Here is an 18705-nt window from a genome sequence, read left to right as displayed (position 1 = left end):
TTTTTAAATGTCTCCCAGACATTGAGCTATTAAATACTTATCATCCTGTAATAAAGGAACAAACCATTTTAATGAAATAAACCATCACTTGGCAATTAAGGTGTAATAAGTCAAACGTGTAAAGGAGCTCAACTTGTAATTGCAAGATATTAATGGTGAGTAAAAGACACAGAATAAATTAAGGTCATGTCTGTCCCCAATCCACTTGCACTTTCCATCCAAAAGATTTATTATTAAATATGTTTTTCCATTTACCATTGTACTCAAACAGTCTTTGGTTTACCTAGGCTTAAGGAGCTTTATTTCAAAGGAAATCATTAATCTTCAGCATAGCTGACATAGCCCAGGGGAGATTAGATTAAATAAGCCTGGTTAATTATCAAAGGCCAAAAATGAAAATAGTTGTGAGGTTTTTCTTTCAATGAATCCATATGTTAGTATTTGATTGCCAGCTACATTCTAGACCAGTTATTGATTTATCTAATACATGGAAAGTCTAAATATTATTACAGCGAAATCCAACAATTTTACTGATGCAGACAGTAAGAAACAAGCTTTCTTTATTCTTATGTTACAGAATGCTTTCCATATGATCTGTAAGTGTGCTAGTCTGGTGGCATCATGTTTTTACATTTTTTCAGAGTTAGAAATGGCACTCTCATTAGATAAGGTGCTGCTGATACAACCACCCGTCCTATAATGAAATACCTCATAAAGTTGGGGGGAGTGGTTCCTATGCAGTGTATGTAAAAGCCATTGTAGTGTGAATATGAATATCTAATCATGCATTTTCAAATCATTTGCATTTATCTTAGCAAAACACATGGCGTTTTAAACTGAGTATAAGGAAATTGGATTTTTAGAGTATTGATGATTAATATCGAGATTGCAAAACACTAGAATAAATAAGAATAATGCTAGAAGGAGGAAAAATTGAGTTTGTGCTGATGCTATGGTTTTGTCAAATGAAATGAGTGTCCTTTCTTCGTTGTGTGTCTGACTGCACCCCTGTATACTCCTCTGCTTTCATAAGAAAATCCTATTGAGCAGAGTGGATTTCCATACTCTTGTGTGTGCCATATCCTAAAACGCAATTTCAAGAATCATCAATTTTTAGCTGAAGGCAACTTGTGCTTCCTCCTGTAGTCGTTTCACACATGGGATCCAAATACCTGAAGAGTGGCAGCAGTTGATGTTACAATGTTGAGGGCTACAGAAATCAATTAAAATATTTCATAGTTTCTGTTCATCATAGCTATTATAAAATAGGATAGACTTTCAGTCACCAGAATAATGAAAAATAAAATAAAAATATCTCAAATGTGTAGAACTTTGCTTTTTGTTCCGAAATACAGCATTTGAGTGTAGTGTATGGTTTTAATGATAATGGGAAAGATTGTTCATTTTTAAAAACTGGCATCCTCCTAATAATATCAATTACACTAGCCAAAACAATTTCATTTGCGAGCAGCTGCAGAGTGTAAAAATAGGCTCTCTTTGTAATAAAAAACTGAGTCCATAGCTTTAACTCATCTCTTCTTCTGCAATGGCCCCAGTGATGGGCTGGTGCTGGTCTTGTGCTGGGAGGGTCTTCATGGCACTGGAAAGCGCCCCATCATTTCTGTACATCTGAAGAATTTTCCTTTCGTGGTGGATTGACCTGGGCTCTGCCGTGGCGCTAACACCCACTGGGAGCAGCCGGAGAGTGCTGGTGGATGGCCCCAGCATCAGCAGCGGCGTGCGCCTGCATCTGCAGCCGTGCAGCCCAGGGACAGCGCCTGTCACACGTCGAGGCACCCGGATTTGCTTCAGGGAGGCTGGTAAGTGGCAAGATCATTGCTAAGCCTCTGGCTCTTCCCTTTCTAAGCATGGAGCAGTACTGGATTGGTTCAATGTCAGTGAAAGCCTTCTGTGTTTTGTGATGTGTGGCTTTTAAAGGCCTTGGGTGGCAGAGAATATCCCTACAGTCTTCACAGACACACACACATATATATATACAGTTTAAATATTATTAATATGAAATTAATTAGAATATTTGAAGCAGAACTGGGCTCCAGCAGTGCCATCCACAAAGATGCTTTGTTTTCTGTTACTTCGGAGGCGATAGTTTTTTAAGGGGTAAAGTCATCTCAGCAGACTCAGAAGGGCAAGTACCGAGTCCAGGTGCTTCATGTGCCTTGTCCTTCCCAATTTCTCACTAAAGGTGGGAGTACATGAGGAGTTGGGAAGGGTACTGTGAATAGGAACCTCGTGCTGTCACAAGTTCTGTGTATTGTTGATGGATAATATTTTGCAAGCTATAGAGGAGGTGGGGAAGGAAGGGGAGTGGGAATACCGACTGACCCCTCTTCTCTTTGTGTTTGTACAGAAGCAGTGCTGGAAAAGCAGCCACCTCCGAGAGGAAGGAGACCGAAGGCCTACATCTGATGTGGCCCCGTTGTGTTCCACATTCCTGCAAACCTCTTTTTTTTGTATCTTCACCATTGCCGCTCCCTTTTGGGATCTAACGCTGTACTAACGCGTGGCCGGCAGCCCCACCAGCACGGGAGGTGCGGCTCCAGGGGAGCTGCAGTGCAGCCCCTCCCCTGCAGCCCGGACGGGGTTGTGCAGGGCTGAGCAAACAATAAATTAACTTGCAACACCAAGGGGTTTCAGTGATTACATCTCCATTAAACAGCAAGCAGGTTTGGGTTCTGTCAAATTTCTTTTTAATTCGATTTTATTTAAACTTGCTGTGTTAGAAAACTTGCAGTGTTTGCAAGTGCAGACTGAGGTTTTTGTAGTTCTTGTGGCTTTACCAGCAGATCCCCCTGTAGGGACCGCAGCATTTTGTAACTGGATGCATCCAGCACCAGTCTGAGGTCTGCTGCGTTCCTGAATTATGGCCCCACTCTGCAGATTGCAGCTTGTCAATGAAACTGTTCGCAGAGCTGATGTGGTAAAGTCCACAAGGACAAACTGTGTTTGGGGGAAAACTGACGACACCCTTCTGTGTGGGACTGTACGGTTAGGTTTGAGCCCAGTGGCGCTGGCTGTGCTGCGTGGGCAGGGGGCAGGGGGATCGAGCTGTACCTCACGGGGAAGGACGGTTCAGCGGGGTGTGCGGGTGTCAGGAGTAGTGATGCACCCGTCGCTGTCATGTCTGGGCATTGTGAATGGGAGATGTGAAGGATTTTGGGGTGTGTGCCGTGGGTGCTGCTGTGCCTGCTCGTGGTGGTTTGGGGAGGTGGGAGGAGGGGATGGGGCCCTTGCGCTCGGGCTTGCTGCGGCCCTGCCCACGCACTGGGGGCTCGCAGGCGGGTGCACTGCAGGCAGCAGACAGAAGCATCATATTGCTCGCTTCTGCTGAGGGTTTTTTGTATTCCCTTGGGAAGAGAGGTGGCTGCACACCATCGAGATGCCGGGACTGGCAGAACTGCTGGGTCAGCAAACGTGAACCCCTTGTGGCACAGGCTGCTCCCAGGCAACCCCTTCCCGAACCGGCTGGGTTTCCTCTCAGCAGGAGCTGGTTTTCCTTCACAGGACCCCTGGTGGGGGGGCAGCGTGAGGACAGCAGTGTGTAAAGGCTGCAAGGCCACTGCTGACTCTGAATGTGCCCACTCAGTCCCTGCCTGTTGGCTCGTGCATTGCTCGGTGCAGAGCCCGACCGCTGCCACGCTGCCCGCACTGCCCTCCCTGAACATGTCCAGGACTCTCAGCCCTGCTGGACCCGCTCTCATCCCTGTGAAGTCACTGCTGGTTTGATCATTTTGTGTGCAAATTTATTAAAACCCCTCTGATAAGAGTACCCTGAGCTGCTTGAATTTTGCTTTAACTTCGGTCTGGCAATTTCCATTTCCATTTCATTATTCAGCATGCCATTTTTTAAGCTTTTGCTAAAACTGAACCAAAAAATTATTTTTAGGTCCATGCTTAATTTCTCCACCCTGCCTTTGTGAACAGAGCTGCTTGCATTTTTATTATTGTACGGGTGGGGATGAAGTGTTTCGCAGCAGGTCGCTGTAGTTTCCTTTCCACAGTGCCAACCAGCTTGTGGCTGGGCAATTCCCTCCTCATCCCAGCTCTGCTGGGGTTCCCAGGCATAGCTTCTGTAATGGCCAGTCCTTCTTCCTTGCAATTTTCCTCCTCGTGCTTTGTAGCCTTTCTTAGGGTGGTTTCCCATTATGTTAAGAGGTTTTCTCTGCAAGCTTTTTCTGCCTGGGATCAGAAAGATACTATCTGCTGCCTGTTGCTAAAAGGCAGTGTTAAGTGTCTGTGACATTAAGCTGTACCTCCTCGTCCTAGATTTCTCTTTCAAGGTTTAGAGCTGTAGTTACAACTCTATGGGGTTTATTCTTCCACTTTAGTTAAACTCTCTCATCTGCTGATTCTCTAAGATTATTTCCAGCAGTCTGCTCTAAAATATGCTCACCACTGCCAAGCAAAAATGATTTTAGAGGCATATTGCATTTTCAGTGACTGTGTGGTAAAGCTACCTGTAAATCTTGCACCACGTTCCTTGTTCCTTCACCTCTGAGGTGCCAGCCTTTACACCAAGACCTGCAGGTGCGCTTCTCCATTTAAACTCTCTTTGTCTTTACCAACACCTGACTTTGCAGATATTTTGTTGCTTTGTCCTAAGATGACTTTTCTCTACCTTTCTTTCTCAAAGCCAAACTAACCCAGATAGTTCATTTTACCTATGTTGTCAGTTCTTACCTCTCTGTACTCCATCACAACACTGGTGGAGGTCGTAATGCTCTTCTTTGTCTGGTTGCTGCCCTTTCCCACCCTTGCTCCACGCACTGCAAGGCTTGTCCCCACCTTGTGGCTAGGACTCTGCATTGCTTACAAGCATTGCTGTCACTTCTCCCTGGACACATTGCCCCTTCTTGTGGCAGCCACACTCTGCTTCTCCCCCTTTCCCTCTCAGAGCTGCCCAGCTCAGCAGTGCCACCTCCACCCATGCTCCAGAAGCCAGGCCATAACCCCACAGGCTGGCAGTGTGCAGAAGCACCTTGGAAATGGCAGGGCAGGAGCTTCATACTCCAGACATGCCTGTTGCAAACCAGTGGTGTGAAGCCCTGCCTTTCCTGGTGACACCTCTGGCAGCAGCAGGTTGGCAGGTGCCAGCCCCTGTTGGAGTTTTTGTCCCAGGAGAGCTGAGCCAGGAGCTTTGGGGCTGCAGGAGGGGTCCCAGCGGGTGCTCCCTGCACAGCCCACGCAGGAGATTGTCCCGTAACGCCGGGATGCTGCTAACACAGGCAGGCTGACAGCTCATACTTCATGGGGGTTATGGCATTCAGGCCTTGGTAGAAGTTACTGCTTTCCTGTGTACATTTATTTATCAGCCAGTGCTGCAGCAGCAGGATCCCTGTGCCCAAGGTGCTCCAGTTTCTGTCTTTTGGTCCCAGCTTGTATTAATATTTTCTTTTGAAATGGTAAGATGCTGCTACCAGTGTTCGTGTCTGTCTCTGGCAGTCAGAAACCACATGGCCTTTGGCTTCATTGCATTGGTAAGAGGTGTTAGCAATCTCCCCAGTCTCACTGCTGCTGTGCTCGTGACTTCAGCCTCTTGCACTTCTGCAGCAGGGGGATTACAGTGGGGAGGTCTTCGGGTTGCAGCGGTTCTTCCAGGGTCTTAAACTTCATCTTGTACCAAAACATTTTGTGAACATTTATCCATAATTCAGGTGTTCAGCAAAGACAGCAAGTTTGCTCATGAATACAGTCATGCTGTAGTACACGAGAAGGAAAAGCTCCATCAGTTCCTCACTTAGCAGTGCTTTATACGGAGTGTGTGATTACAGCTATTCAGGTTAAGCTACCAGAGATCTAATAGACTCCCCACCAAGACGTCAGCTGAGCTGAGCAACGTGCTGCTAGTAGGGCACATCACCCTACAGGCAATGCCTTTTCCTGTCCTTCCTTGTCACTCAGCTGACGACTGCCTCACCAGGACAGATGGGTCTGAACACAGCAGCACGGATCCTGCACGCAGCAGCTCCTGTGGCACCCAGTCTGTAAGGAGCAAACTGCAGAGATGGTGTAAACGTGTCGTTTGTTCTGTGGGTTTGTGGCATCTAGGAAGTGTTGCTTAAGGAGAATTCTCCACTGAAGTCACAGGAATGTCCCAGAATATGATGTTTTTCCATTACACTTTCATATTTTTCCCACAGCCTTCCTTGAAAATTTGAGTGCTCCTGCTGTTGTAGCACTGGGGTCCAAGGGCACTGAAGTACAGACACTGCCCCTGCTCCACACCCATCCCTTCCTCCCAGGGTTACCGAGACATCATTAATTTTAATGTACCAGTCTAACACACTTACAGAGAAACCAGCTGGTTTTGTTTTCTCTCTGCAGACCTGAACAATTTCATAAATAAAGATTTCCAAGCAGTTTTAGAACTTGAATTTAGCAACATCCATTGCCCCAAATCTTTGTTCTATTAATGTATGAGAGCAAGGTCTTTGCCAGAGTACATGGTATTCTAGTCTTTTCTTGCAGTCTCGGTGATGCTGCAGTTCTGCGGCTTTATGAAGCACTACCTTTGAGCACCTATGATTAAGTCTAGATCGCACATTTGCAGAAGAAACACAAACCTAGTAAAAATTCTGCTGTTTTAGGTATGATATTTTGCCTTTTAATGGAAAATTGCATTCAGTAAGTGTTGTGTTTTTGGATCGTTGCAAAGAACGTTGTTGTTCTGCAGCAAGAGGAATCTTTCCCTTTACAGGAAGCCATAGCAACAAGCGGGGCTGACTTGTGGATTTGCAAGAAAAAGATCTTGTAATTTTAGGGCAACCCAAAAAATAACTTTAGTCATCCTTGTACACTGCATTTGAAGCAAAGCTGATAAATATAGGCGAGAAGCACGATGTAATTACTCAGAACATCAAGATTTGGAAGAAATTAAGGACTACTAAGGCAAATGATTATAAAATGTGCAAGACTGTTGTTAAAATACTAAGCTGAAGGATTCTTGATAATCCTTCGGGTTTTTTTGGGTCTCTTGTTCTGGCACAATCTCCCCTTCTCCTGGTAAAATCGTGTTTGCTGTGTGCAGGCGTACAGCCCTGTTTCACAGGCTGTGTTTCTGTAGGCAGCAGGGGGGTTTGGTGGCACTGGGCTGCGCTGCCCCTTGCCCCCAGCACCATCCCCTGCCCTCGGGTCCTCCTCATCAGCAGGAAGGCAGAACTGGGGTTTCAGGCTCCAAACCCTCAGCCCCATTGCTATGGCTATTGCACAGGCTTCTCATCCATGCCAACATAACAAAGACCATGTTTTTTTAAATTGCACATTGCCGAAATCAGTTGAGCTCATCAGTCATCACTGTGCGATCATTATTTCTGCAGCCTTGTCTAATTTTGTTTTATATCTGTGAACACACCGGGGAAAAAACTGCCTGCACAGCAGCCAGTTAAGCAGCAACCTTACCTGAGACACACTGCAAACCCCAGGAGAATCCCCTCCGATGGTTTGTTCCCTGCAGTGGGATTGCCTCAGGCAGCATCTTTCTGTGCCTGGTGTCCTGGAGAGCACCCACATCCCATTCTCCCGGAGGCCAAATTGCCGTGCCAGGATGCCCGGGCACTGACTGACAGTCACAGCCCTCCCCAGCCCCCCTTCTCACCCCTGTCCCAGCTGCACAGAGCTCCCCTGAGCAGCAGGGGGACATCTCAGTGCTAGACCTTGAAGCCTTTTTATCTTACAGGCTGCTGAACATGTCACCAATTTTAAATTTCAAATAAAATTGTAAAGTTGCAGTAATACAGTTGGAATTCCATTTTATTCTACAAATTATTTGAATTTGTCAGCAGCAGTGATGTGTTTGTCAAGAAGTCAAACAAGTATTTTTAAAACCAGAAACGTTCATCCATGTGGGCAGAACTCTTAGAGACGGTAATTTGGTAAAGAAACTTTGTAACTTTTTAATTAAGAAAATGTTTATCTGTTACTTCACTTAGAATCATTTTTGATTCATATTGACCTGAAAAGTAATTGTTGGAGAAAATATGCAAAATTGGATGAGCATGGAGAGTGTGTTCAGATCTTCGGCTATTACCTGCACATCCATTGTTGTCAACTGGCTCACATTTTTTTTCATTAGTTTCTTGTTATAGTCAAGATGCGGTCAATGATCTTTTGAGCTTGGTAATTTTGTTAAATCTTTTTTATTACAATTATTGAATTGCTACATTGAAATGGTAGCTTGCTTCCATGCAAGATTGATTGGATCTGGTATTTCATTTTGCATAGCACTATATGATGCTAATAAAAAGGCACAGAATAATGAATTTTAAAGTAAAATTATAATGAAATCCACAAATGATTGTTTCATTAGACAGAATGCTGGAGAATTGTGGTCTTCTGTTAACTTTTTCTGTTGTTTGTATTGGTCGCCCCAGGTGAAGTAAACATCTTCAAAATGTGTTTGATGTTTTTGATAAATGTTTTCTTCTGAAAAGTTCAATAATTAAAAAGATGTGCATTTCAAAAGTTCACAAAAGTGCAAAACTATTTCTTAAAAACATTCTATGCTCAAACTTGTTACCTTGGCTTATATCCATCGTAAAAAAATACCTTCAATAAATTGAGGGGGGGAGGAAGAAAAAAAAAAAAAAAAAAAAAAAAAAGCTTTTTCTAGGCAGGTTTCAGCATATCCCAGGAGAAATGTTGAGAGCTTCAAGGGCAGCTTTGCAAAGGTGCCAAGCAAAAATATTTGCATATTTGGAGTGTGATAGTCCTCGTGTTGTAAACCACTGACACATGAATAAAGTAGCTGGAAAAAGAAAGACATTGATGTGTAGTTCACAGAAACACAAGTCTGGTCTACTGCATGTTCGTCCCCGGCCTCGGATGGCCAGCCGAGTCTTAAAATAAAATCGTTGTGTGTGTCTGTTGCATGACTGTTTGCTGTCTCATTCTGTATTTGTCTTCCATGTGTGATTAACTCCCAAATGTTCTCTTTTTTTTTTCCTTTTCCCTTTTTGTAGAAATTATTGAGCCTACTACCTCTAGTCCTGTCTCAAGCCCAGGTCAGTAGCCACATACATTCACAAAGTATGTCTGGGTACTTTTCTCAAGGAATCGTGACTGATGCATTGCCATATCAATAACAAGAATTGATTACGGGCAGTTTTGTCGTGGTGGTGCTGAACTGTCTCCTTCCTGTCTTTGTGCATTCATTGCTTTGTCTTTCCTCAAAACGTTTATATTTTATTCTGTTCTTAAATTTCCCCTTTTGAGAAAACTCTTCCTTGCATCTCTTTTTCTCTATCTCATTCTTTTGCTGCCCCAGGGTAGTGTTGTAGATGTACACAGGGCAATGCAGCCGTGCAGTATAATTATTGTGTGTTTTCTCTGTGATAACCTGACTGTTCTCTGCTGTAAACATGAACGTTGGTTTGAGGCTTATACATTTCTTCCTGTGTCATTGCTGAATAACCCATAGGACAGCTCTAGGTCACTGCTGTGAGGTCTTCCTCGCTCATGCTAGGGTGCCAGAAGGTGTTCCTAAAGAGGTAAAAGCCTGTTCTTCTGCTTGGCCATCAGTAAGAGGTCCTAACCACCTGTGGTGGCTCCCCATTTCACAGGGTTTTCCCGTTTTTCTCCCCAGCACACAGCCAGTGGAGCCGGTCAGCCCGGGGCTGGCCTCTGACCGGGGGCTGCCCAGAGCCTGCTAAAGGATGGCACTGGGCCGGCCCCTGGGAGCATGGCCAAGCACTGCCAGCTGGGCTTCGGACTGGCTGAGTCTGCTCTAGCTCCCATTCCTCCACGTTAAACGTCTTCCCAGGACGTGGTTACAGGGGCAGGCCAAGCAGGTTAATATTATTTCCATGTGCATACGTGGTAAGATGCGCAATGGTCAGGGGAGGGGAGTGGCATTGCCATGGGGATGTGCCGTTTGTCTTACATAATTAAATAATTCTGTCATATTCCCTTTACTTTTCTAATTTTAGCCTGGTAAATATCCAGCTAATACCATCAATATTGCTGTGAAGTTACATAGCTGCAGAGGCAATTAGAAAGTTTCCAGTGTCAGACACGAGTCCCTGGTGTGCTGCAGATCGGCAGCAGAGAGGGGTGGGAGATCATGGCACAAAAACAGGTGCCTTGCTCTATAGCTGATGATGACAGTAAAATATGTGTAACTTTGTTTAAAGTCAGACTCATTTAGCAATTGTTTGAATACATTCTTCCTTATATTCACTCTGATTCTGTTAGCAAAACGGGAAAATTGTATTAATACTGCCATTATTCAGGGATAATACTTGGGTTTGGCCTGAGAGCAGGGAAGGCAGTAGTTGTATCCATTTTGTGTAGACTGAATTTATTTGTAAACCCACATTTTGCACACATTCTGCACCAGTCGGACAGGGATCAGTTTGACTTTCTTACACAAGTGTAGCTGCTGAGCGGTGGATTTGCCTCTTGCTTCCCTGGATACCGGGACTTTGTGAACTTGGTATTACTGTATTGGTATCAATAGTACTCTACCCTGCAGGGCAGTTTCCTTATCTTTGACCAGCCAAGCACCGCAGGAGCAGGCTGTCTGAGGTCGAAGGCTGAGGAGCATCTGCTCCAGCCCTGCCCGGGCAGGGGCAGCCAAGGAGGTTGCTCAGGGCCATGCCCAGCTGCATTTTGATATCATCACGGCTGCAGATGCCACAGCTTCCCTGGGCGACCTGTGCCCAGTGCTGGGCCACTCTCACAGGGAAACAAAGATCTTCCCTTTTGTGGCTGCTGCCCTGTCCCGTCACTGGGCCCCTCTCAGAAGAGCCATCCCCATTCCCCCATGCGCTGGGGTGCGTGGGGAAGGTCCCCAGAACCTTCTCGAGGCAGAAAAGCCCCAGGGTTTTAGCTACAACGTCCATCAGACCCCATCTGTCGGTCTGCTTACCCATGTGCAGGGATGGGAATGAAAAACATGGATAAAGCAGTACAAATGCATTTCTCCTTGTGTCTTGCGTCGGTCAGAAACTGAAGCATCAGCCTCCTTCCTGAATCTAGGGCTTGCAACTAGTTAATTTATTAGTACTGTCATTTGTAACTTCACTGCAGCTTCAGTGGGGGCTTTTCCTGGAGAAGGTCTTGTTGCTGGAAGGAGATGGATCCTTCTCAGAGGGAGGAGTGCAAATGAACAATGTCGCTGGCATCTTCGGATACTCAGACCTGGAGCTGCTCCCGCCTCTGGCTCCCACAGTTCACTTGTCTTATCAGTCATCTATTTTATCAGTTTTGCTTAAGCACTGGTTAGGCAAAGAATAACAATAACTCCCACCTAAACAGCCAAAATACAGCACTGATGATGAGGTTCCAGCATTTTCTACTTCTCTTAGTGTGCAAACTCTGTCAGCATTGAAACTGGTACATATAAAAGACCTTTCATCTGACTGATTTTCCTTCTCATATTCTGTATAATTATTCTAAGTAACTACTTCTATTGTTAACACTTCTATTGTTAAAAGTTATTTATAAGATATGTGTAAAATTTTATTGCAGAAGTTTTATGACATTTTGTAGATGTTCATAAGCCATGTGACAACAGCCTCAAAATGTCTTTCAACACTTGCCTATCAAAACCAATGTGGTTTAAAAAAAAAATCCTTAATGACTCCTTGCAGTCCAAACAATAAGCTACAAATCAGTCAAAACATTTATAACAAATGCAAAACTAAGAGTGTGTTTGAGAGCCGTGGTCACGTATGTGTGCATTCCACTTCTGGAACATTTGGGAGTTTACTTTCTCCATCTTTAAGCGCAAATGCTTAAAGCACATAGAATTAGCTGCAAAAGTTAAAAATTTGGGGCCACAGTTGGTATCTCTTTTGTTAGCCATTTCCAGGAGCTGTAGTTACTTACAAGTCCTTCATCCTTCGGTGTAATTAGTTCACAGGTGGTGTCTGGGAAAGTCTTTGAAGAAGCTGCTGAATTCTTAACGCTGACTAAATAACTAACAGTGACAGGTCAGAGAGAATAATTGAGGAATCTTCTTTAATTAATGATTTCACATGTTATAAGGCACTTTTATAAAAATTGGACTTAGAGAGAGGGGGCTTTAACTTATTTAATATTCTCAGGAACAAAACCTATGCTTAAATGAGCTGTCTGGGCAGGTTGGACAGCTCCTTGAACTTCAGCTACTTCTCCCTGATCTGCCTCACTGCATATCTAGGATGTTTTAATATGTCAGGATACCAAAATAATACCTGCTTTCCGGCAGGCTCTGTTTTGTTTCACAGGAAACATGTCAGTTCCCCGTTATTTTTTCTGTTCTCATGAAGTTGCAGTTCCCATTTTAATCAATACATGATTTGTATAAGGAAAATCTAGAGTTGTATTCTGAATCTCAGAATTTATGGCGTTGTTTCTTGCCATTAATTTTGTCTTTATGTGAAGAAGGCATCGTGTCCACTGAGCTAGAGACTTCTGCATGTGGGCAGCAGCCACGCGGTGCAGCCACGGCTGGCGCAGCAGCGAACCCTGCGGCTCGGGTGAGCGCTCGACCACGAGCCCCAGGAGGGAAGGAGGCTGTCCCCAAGTGCCCTCCTTCTGTATTTGACCATTAGGTCACCTTTCAGAAACATAACAACACCATAGGTCATGTAGCCCCAGTTTACAGGCATAAAGGCATACATAAGGTTACTGAGACTTGCTATCAAAAAAAGCAGGCATCAAAAAAAGGAATTAATCCTATTTAGTAATTTTATAAAGTTTCATATTCATAATGTATTGTTGGCATTTCATGTATTTCAGAGTGCCAGGCAGATGTGAAACTCCAGCATGGTGCTCTCTGCTGGAATAAACACAGTTTATATGTTCACCCACTATTATGCATCTGCACACTTTATCCGGTGTGCAATGTGTTACTGCAGGAACGTGCAGCAGCTCGATGCAGGTTCTTAAACCAGTAACTCCTCAAATTATATACCCGCTACACTATGGGGAACAACTGCCTTAAAAGCATTATATTCACCTGCGGTTACAATCAATTAATGTATGTTTCAAAAATGTTTCTAAATCAGTCTGTGAAAGCTGCATTCTCAAAATCTGTGGCAATAGGTAAATGTTTAAGTAAAATGCATGTTTCAAGTTACAGTCTATGCTCTGTGACATTCTCTAAACTTTAAAGCCTGCATCATTTGAGAAGTGTACTATTCACTGCTCGCTGACTAGATGTATTGTTTAATATAAAAAGGACTACTTTCTATCAGCTGAAAAATAGGATTAGAAATAGTTCATTGTGAGTCCATTGATAACCTACTTGCTAAGCTAAAATGTAAAATGCAAGAGTATCTTTTCTGATATTTATTGCCTACGGGCCTTCTGTCATGGGGGATTTCAATATTAATGAGTTTTCCCACAAGCCTGAGAAGCCCACATGGGTGGCAAAGCTGCTCTGACACTCACCAGCTTGCTCAGCCAGGGCTTCACACAGAAATGAGAACACCCGAATATTTCAGAACAGAATTCAGTGATCATTTTGCTGAAATATCATGTTTTAACCAAGAAGAGCTCTTGGGAAAGGCCAGGAAAGCAGTGCAGGGACATCTTTGAAAAGATGCTTGTAGCATATGAGGAGGGTAGAGGAATTGGGAGGCAGGCAGGGACTGCTATCCCAGGAGCTGCTGCTGCCTTGGTGCCCCCCTCTGTCCGATGCAGCGCAATGAGCCCCCTTCCCCGGGGCTCTCGGTGCTTCGGGGCATGCTGAACGCCACACCCCAAGGCCTGGTGTCAGTGCTTTATCCTTACAAAAGCCATTAATCCGCCCTGGGACTGGGAGCACTTGTTCCCAGGCAGGCTGGGGCAGTAAGCCCTGGGCTTCTGCTTTTCATCTGCAAGTGTTGCTTACTGCCCCAAAGCATGCCAGAAATCAGGTGTTTGCACACTTGGCGTGTAGCACTCCAGGTGTGACCCCACGCCAGGGACTCCCAGCCATGAGCTGCAGTGCTGCACCAGCACAGCAAGGGCACACCAGTACCGGGTCTCCCAGTCTGCGACTGCAAGACAGTCAAGCTGCTCCAGAAGAACCTGCATATACGGACATGTTGCGATTGAGCAACGAGAAGTTGGAGATCCAGAATGTGATTCATTAGCAAAAAGAGAGCAGTCTTTGTTTCTATTTATCACATAAGGGTATGTTTTATGTGAAGGTTTTATCAGCCAGAATTGGCTGACTACAGTCATTCATAGAGGAATAAATATGCATATATCCATCTAGATGAGATGTGCAGCCATGTGCAGAACTTGAAAATGTGTATGTAACTGTGTATATATAACTTCTGGGAGGGTCCCAACTCTGCACAGAATGTAAAAGAGTCTGCAGCTACAGGTTGGGAAGGCTCTGACAGCCTTGGGTTGCTGCAGGAGGGAAGGCTTGGGGGAATAGGGGACTTGTCAGAAAATGCCCATTTGAAAGCTCCACGAATATGTCAGTTTTAAAGAAATTCAAATACAGGACTGTTGAGTTTTGAGTGGAAAAAAAAATACTGGCTTCCTTCCAGGCTACCCATCTTTTCCCAGGCTGCACTTCTTTTCTTGTCTTTCCCTGTCTGAATTTCTCACCAAATGGAAATTTCAGTTTCTTGCCAGCTTCATCTACAGTATCTATGCAACGTGGACATTTAGATGCAGTTGGCAGCAATATCTCTAGCTATGTCGGATGAAAACCGACATCCAAAGATAATGTGGGATCAGCCATTTCCTTATTCTGAACCCAATATTTAAAGGCATATCTTTGCATCTTTATCTTTCCTTATTAAATACCAATCACGAGGCAGTCTACCAAACTGTTTTTTAAATAGTTTGGTCCTTTAAACTTTCTAGATGAAATCTTAAGCATCTCATCAGACAACCCAAGAAAGACTGGATTATGCATTTTACTTCCAATATTCTCTTCTTTGTTAAAGAAAGTAGAAACTTATAGGGAAAAATGTAGACATGATAGTTGGGCCACCTCATGTCCTTTGAGGTGTGCAGTCATGAAAGGCTTACGTAGCAGCTCTGAATAGTAAAACAAATGTTGATTTGTCATGAGTTGTCACTGCTCCCAGGGTGGTGCATCTTGGGTTTAGCCTGTTTTGGTGCAGGACTCTACAATTTTTGAAGATGAACCTTCCACAGAATAGGAAATGGTTTTAGAGGCACAAACACAGCAGTAAGTGCAGCAGAGCAGCCCCTGAACACTCGCAGTGGCAGGAACAGCCCCTGGCTGCGAGCAGATGGAGGTCACTCACTTGTGGAGCTGCACTGAATAAAACAGAGATGGTTTGCTCAGAGCTGGACCAGAGCTCAGCGTCTCGCCTGTATCGTTCCGGTTATATACAGAAGCCACTTACACAGTGTCCTGCAGCACCATGACCTTTGCTGTCTTCCGGGCCCAGGTTGCTAATGAGAATTTATGACCTGAATACTAAAAAATGAACAATCTCTTTTGAAGGGCATAGGGCAACACTCGGTGTGAGTGTGGTAGTACCAGAGGTTTGTCTCTTTGAGCAGCAAGTCTTCATGGGAACCTTACACCCATTTAGGACCTAATATAAAAGTAGAAGGAAAAACATTAAGAGCCCAGATGTCAGGCCCAATTCACCATATGCTACTCCATTTATCCAGTAAGTTTTACAAGGAAAATTTACCTTGTAACTGTTCCTATGATTTGGCTCCTGTATATGATTTTCATTAAATCCAGATTTTAATTGAACCTCTGAATTTTGAGGTATTGGAAAACCTGTGGAGCCAGCTGGTGAAAGTTTTAAAGATGGTTTTCTTCAAGATGAAAGTTTTGCCAAGTATTTTGCCACTTATCCACCTCTGAGTCAGGCATTCTGCTAAGAATCTCTTGGTGTTAGGCAACAGGAGGCTAACCTGTCCTGCAGCAAGGTCCCGTGCTGCACCATACTGCCGTTGGTGACACTGGGCGAGAGGGGGACGCGCAGTGCTGCCTGTCGAAACACACATGAAACAAAGTGATTGACCCTGAGCCGTTTGCACGTTAAGTACAAAATGTTCTCTCATTGTTAAGGTCCATGTCTCAGCTTGCATTTCTCTCAGTCATATTCCAAATGGTGGGGATGCATCTTTTTGGCTTCAGAAATTTTTTGATAGAATTTGTCCTTCTTAATATCTCTGATTGCGGCTGAAATGATTGCCTACCATTCAGCCTCCTTATTCAACAAGCACAGTATATAAAAATACACCGAATGAGTTTTCTGCCAAACTGAGGCAATTCAGAGAACAACTCAGATTTGAAAGATCAAGAGCATGTTCACTTGAATGAGCAGGGTATGGATTTTATAATAGGAAAACAGCAAGTAATTTGAATAGTCCGCAGTAAATTGTCAAAGCAAAGCACTCGAGCTATAGAGACATTTCGGGAATAAGTAATGCCTGCAATGTTGTTTGTAAGGTTTCCATACCTGTGGTCCCCCATGGCCTCCCATTTAGAGTACTTCATTTTAAATGAAGGAGGAGATGTGTTTTACAAAGAGGTAGAAAGCCTCACACCAGTAAACGCAGATTATCGCTACCCAGGTCTCATTGAGTTATGTGGAAGGTTCATTTTGCAGAAACATGAAGAATTTTTGTAGCTTAAGGGTTATATGCAGTACAATTTAGAAAAAAAAAATAAAAATGAATTGTGTATGGAACAGAATATGTCCTTCTCCCCTGTGTCTCAAATAGTATCAGAGGCAGTTTTAAAGGACTCCAAATCCATCTCTGTCTTCCAAAAAGCCTAGCTCTTTAGAAAGGCATGACATAGGGTATGCACACAAACTGTGACTCCAAAAGCACCCTTAATTCCCACCGGGGTTAGAGAAAGAGAAAGGTGAAACTTTCATCACCGACTGCCAAGCTTTCCTACTGCCCAGAGGGGGACATACACCATTTTCCCTGCCATTACTTGTTTGGTTTTTTTTTTAATAATATGACATCCATAACTACTTTGAAAGTTGCTAGCATTCCTGCCCAGTGCCATGTGTTGTCTTCTGTCCCGTCTCTTAAAATCCTGCTTTTGTTCCAAAATCGATGGCAAACTGAAATTGCCCATTGGCCGGATGGGAAACATTCTGACAGTCTGTATGCTGCTTTCACATGATCCAAGGGACATACACGACGTTAAGATTATCTGGTTGCTACCTCCAAATGCTGCGTTATGTGAAGAAGAGCTGAGCTGCAGCTCACCTACAAGGTGATTGCTGAGGATATTAACGAACCTTTTTGGCATGCTATTTTCCTGCTTCGAAGTGCATTTCAATGTTAAGTGCAGCATATTTCTACTGAAAAGAACAAATTTGTGAATTCAGAAGGGTGTTGAGAGCAGAAGGCTCTTGGCAGCTGTCCCCAGGCCCCCAACAGCTCTGCGGCTCGTGTCAGGCCCTTTGTGACAGGAGCTCAGGCAGCAGGGAGCAGCCCCGTGTGCCTTTGCTGGTGTTGTCCCCAGCCTTCCTGCACGTGTCACTCACGAGGCCGTAGCCGCTGTAGCTCATCTTCTCTTTTCACCATGGGGTACCTCCTCTATATGTTGTGCCAGCAGTGCATGCAGATGCAGATACGCGTCCACACAGAGACATTTGCAAAAATCTGGATGGTTTCAGACCCAGCTGCCTCTATACCACTGACAGTATTTCATTGATAATTCTGGAAAAAAAAAAAAAAACAAAAACAAAAAAAAAAAAAAAAACGTATTTATAGATCAAGATACAGCAAGGTGCAGACTTTCATTAGTGCCCAACAGGTTTATATGTTAGCTGGTCAGGGACCAGTAACTGCAAGAAGTGGGGGACAGAGTACCAGGGCTGATGCAGGCAGCCTACAGATGGGGAAGGGGCCTCCTGCTGAGGCACGCACTGTCCCTTCTTTCAGCGGTCTTCACCAAAATGTTATATTAATGGATAGAGACTTTCAAAGTCACGAGTCTTAACAGGAGTCTTATGCCTAAAGCTGCCAGTCACATTTGAAAAATCTGTTTTGTGTGTTGTTTTTTTTTTCCTCTCTCTCTTCTACATAATAACACATGCAGAGCTGAGCCATAATGTCTCCAAAATCCTCTGGATTAAGCTGAAAAGCAGGTGGGGAAGGCTGGTGCATGAAAAGCCTCCGAGTGCCAAATCCTCCACCGGCAGCACCTGGAGGGGGCCTGGGTCTGTGCAGGCCTTCCTTCAGTGCGGGGGCCTTCACTGCGGGGTCCAGCGTGTGCAGCCAGAGGCAGGGGGTGCCTGGTTCCCCCACAGCCTCCCCCAGAACCCAGAGCAGCTGCTGCTGTGTCCTGAGCTGGGATAACCCCACACTGCTCATCGCGGGCAGCGGTGGCTGGAGATAAACCACACAGCATGCTCTGGTGCTGCACTGCTGCTAAAGGCCCCATGTCCCCAGGCCGTCCCCCTATGTCCCCAGGCCATCCCCAGGCCATCCCCGTGTTTACATTTACACCAGAAAGTGTGACTTTTATCCGCTACTGTACTATCATAGAAAAAAAAAAGCAGGAATAAGTATAACATAGATTTGGTCATGTCAATGGCCTGCTAGCACACCATTTTCCATTACAGGATGCACATCAATGAAAAGTAGCTAAAACTGATCTTTATAGTAAGAGTTTCTGGTTTGCAGTAAGGAATTAAAACACTCAGTTCAGTTTCAGTTTAGAGTTAGCACTTCAGAGGGACTCAGTAGGTCATGGTGATGGTTGGATTGGATGATCCTGAAGGTCTTTTCCAACCGAGGTGA

General features: G+C 44.5%; 1 protein-coding gene across 2 annotated transcripts in view; it reads left to right on the top strand.

Moving 5' to 3' along the window:
* NEGR1 (neuronal growth regulator 1) overlaps positions 1 to 18705 on the top strand; it is a 238574-nt gene that overhangs the window by 203006 nt on the left and 16863 nt on the right. The window contains exon 7 of one of the 2 annotated variants that reach the window (XM_084527909.1): positions 8976 to 9017. The exons of the other annotated variant lie outside the window; for it this stretch is intronic. Coding sequence (XP_084384035.1) covers positions 8976 to 9017 — 42 coding nt within the window. The remainder of the gene's footprint in view (positions 1 to 8975; positions 9018 to 18705) is intronic. 2 annotated transcript variants of the gene reach the window in all.

This window comes from Aythya ferina, assembly GCF_964211825.1.
Source record: "Aythya ferina genome assembly, chromosome: 8".
NCBI lineage: Eukaryota > Metazoa > Chordata > Aves > Anseriformes > Anatidae > Aythya > Aythya ferina.
Note: the sequence above shows the minus strand (reverse complement) of the source record. Positions and strands in the feature narration are given on the sequence as shown.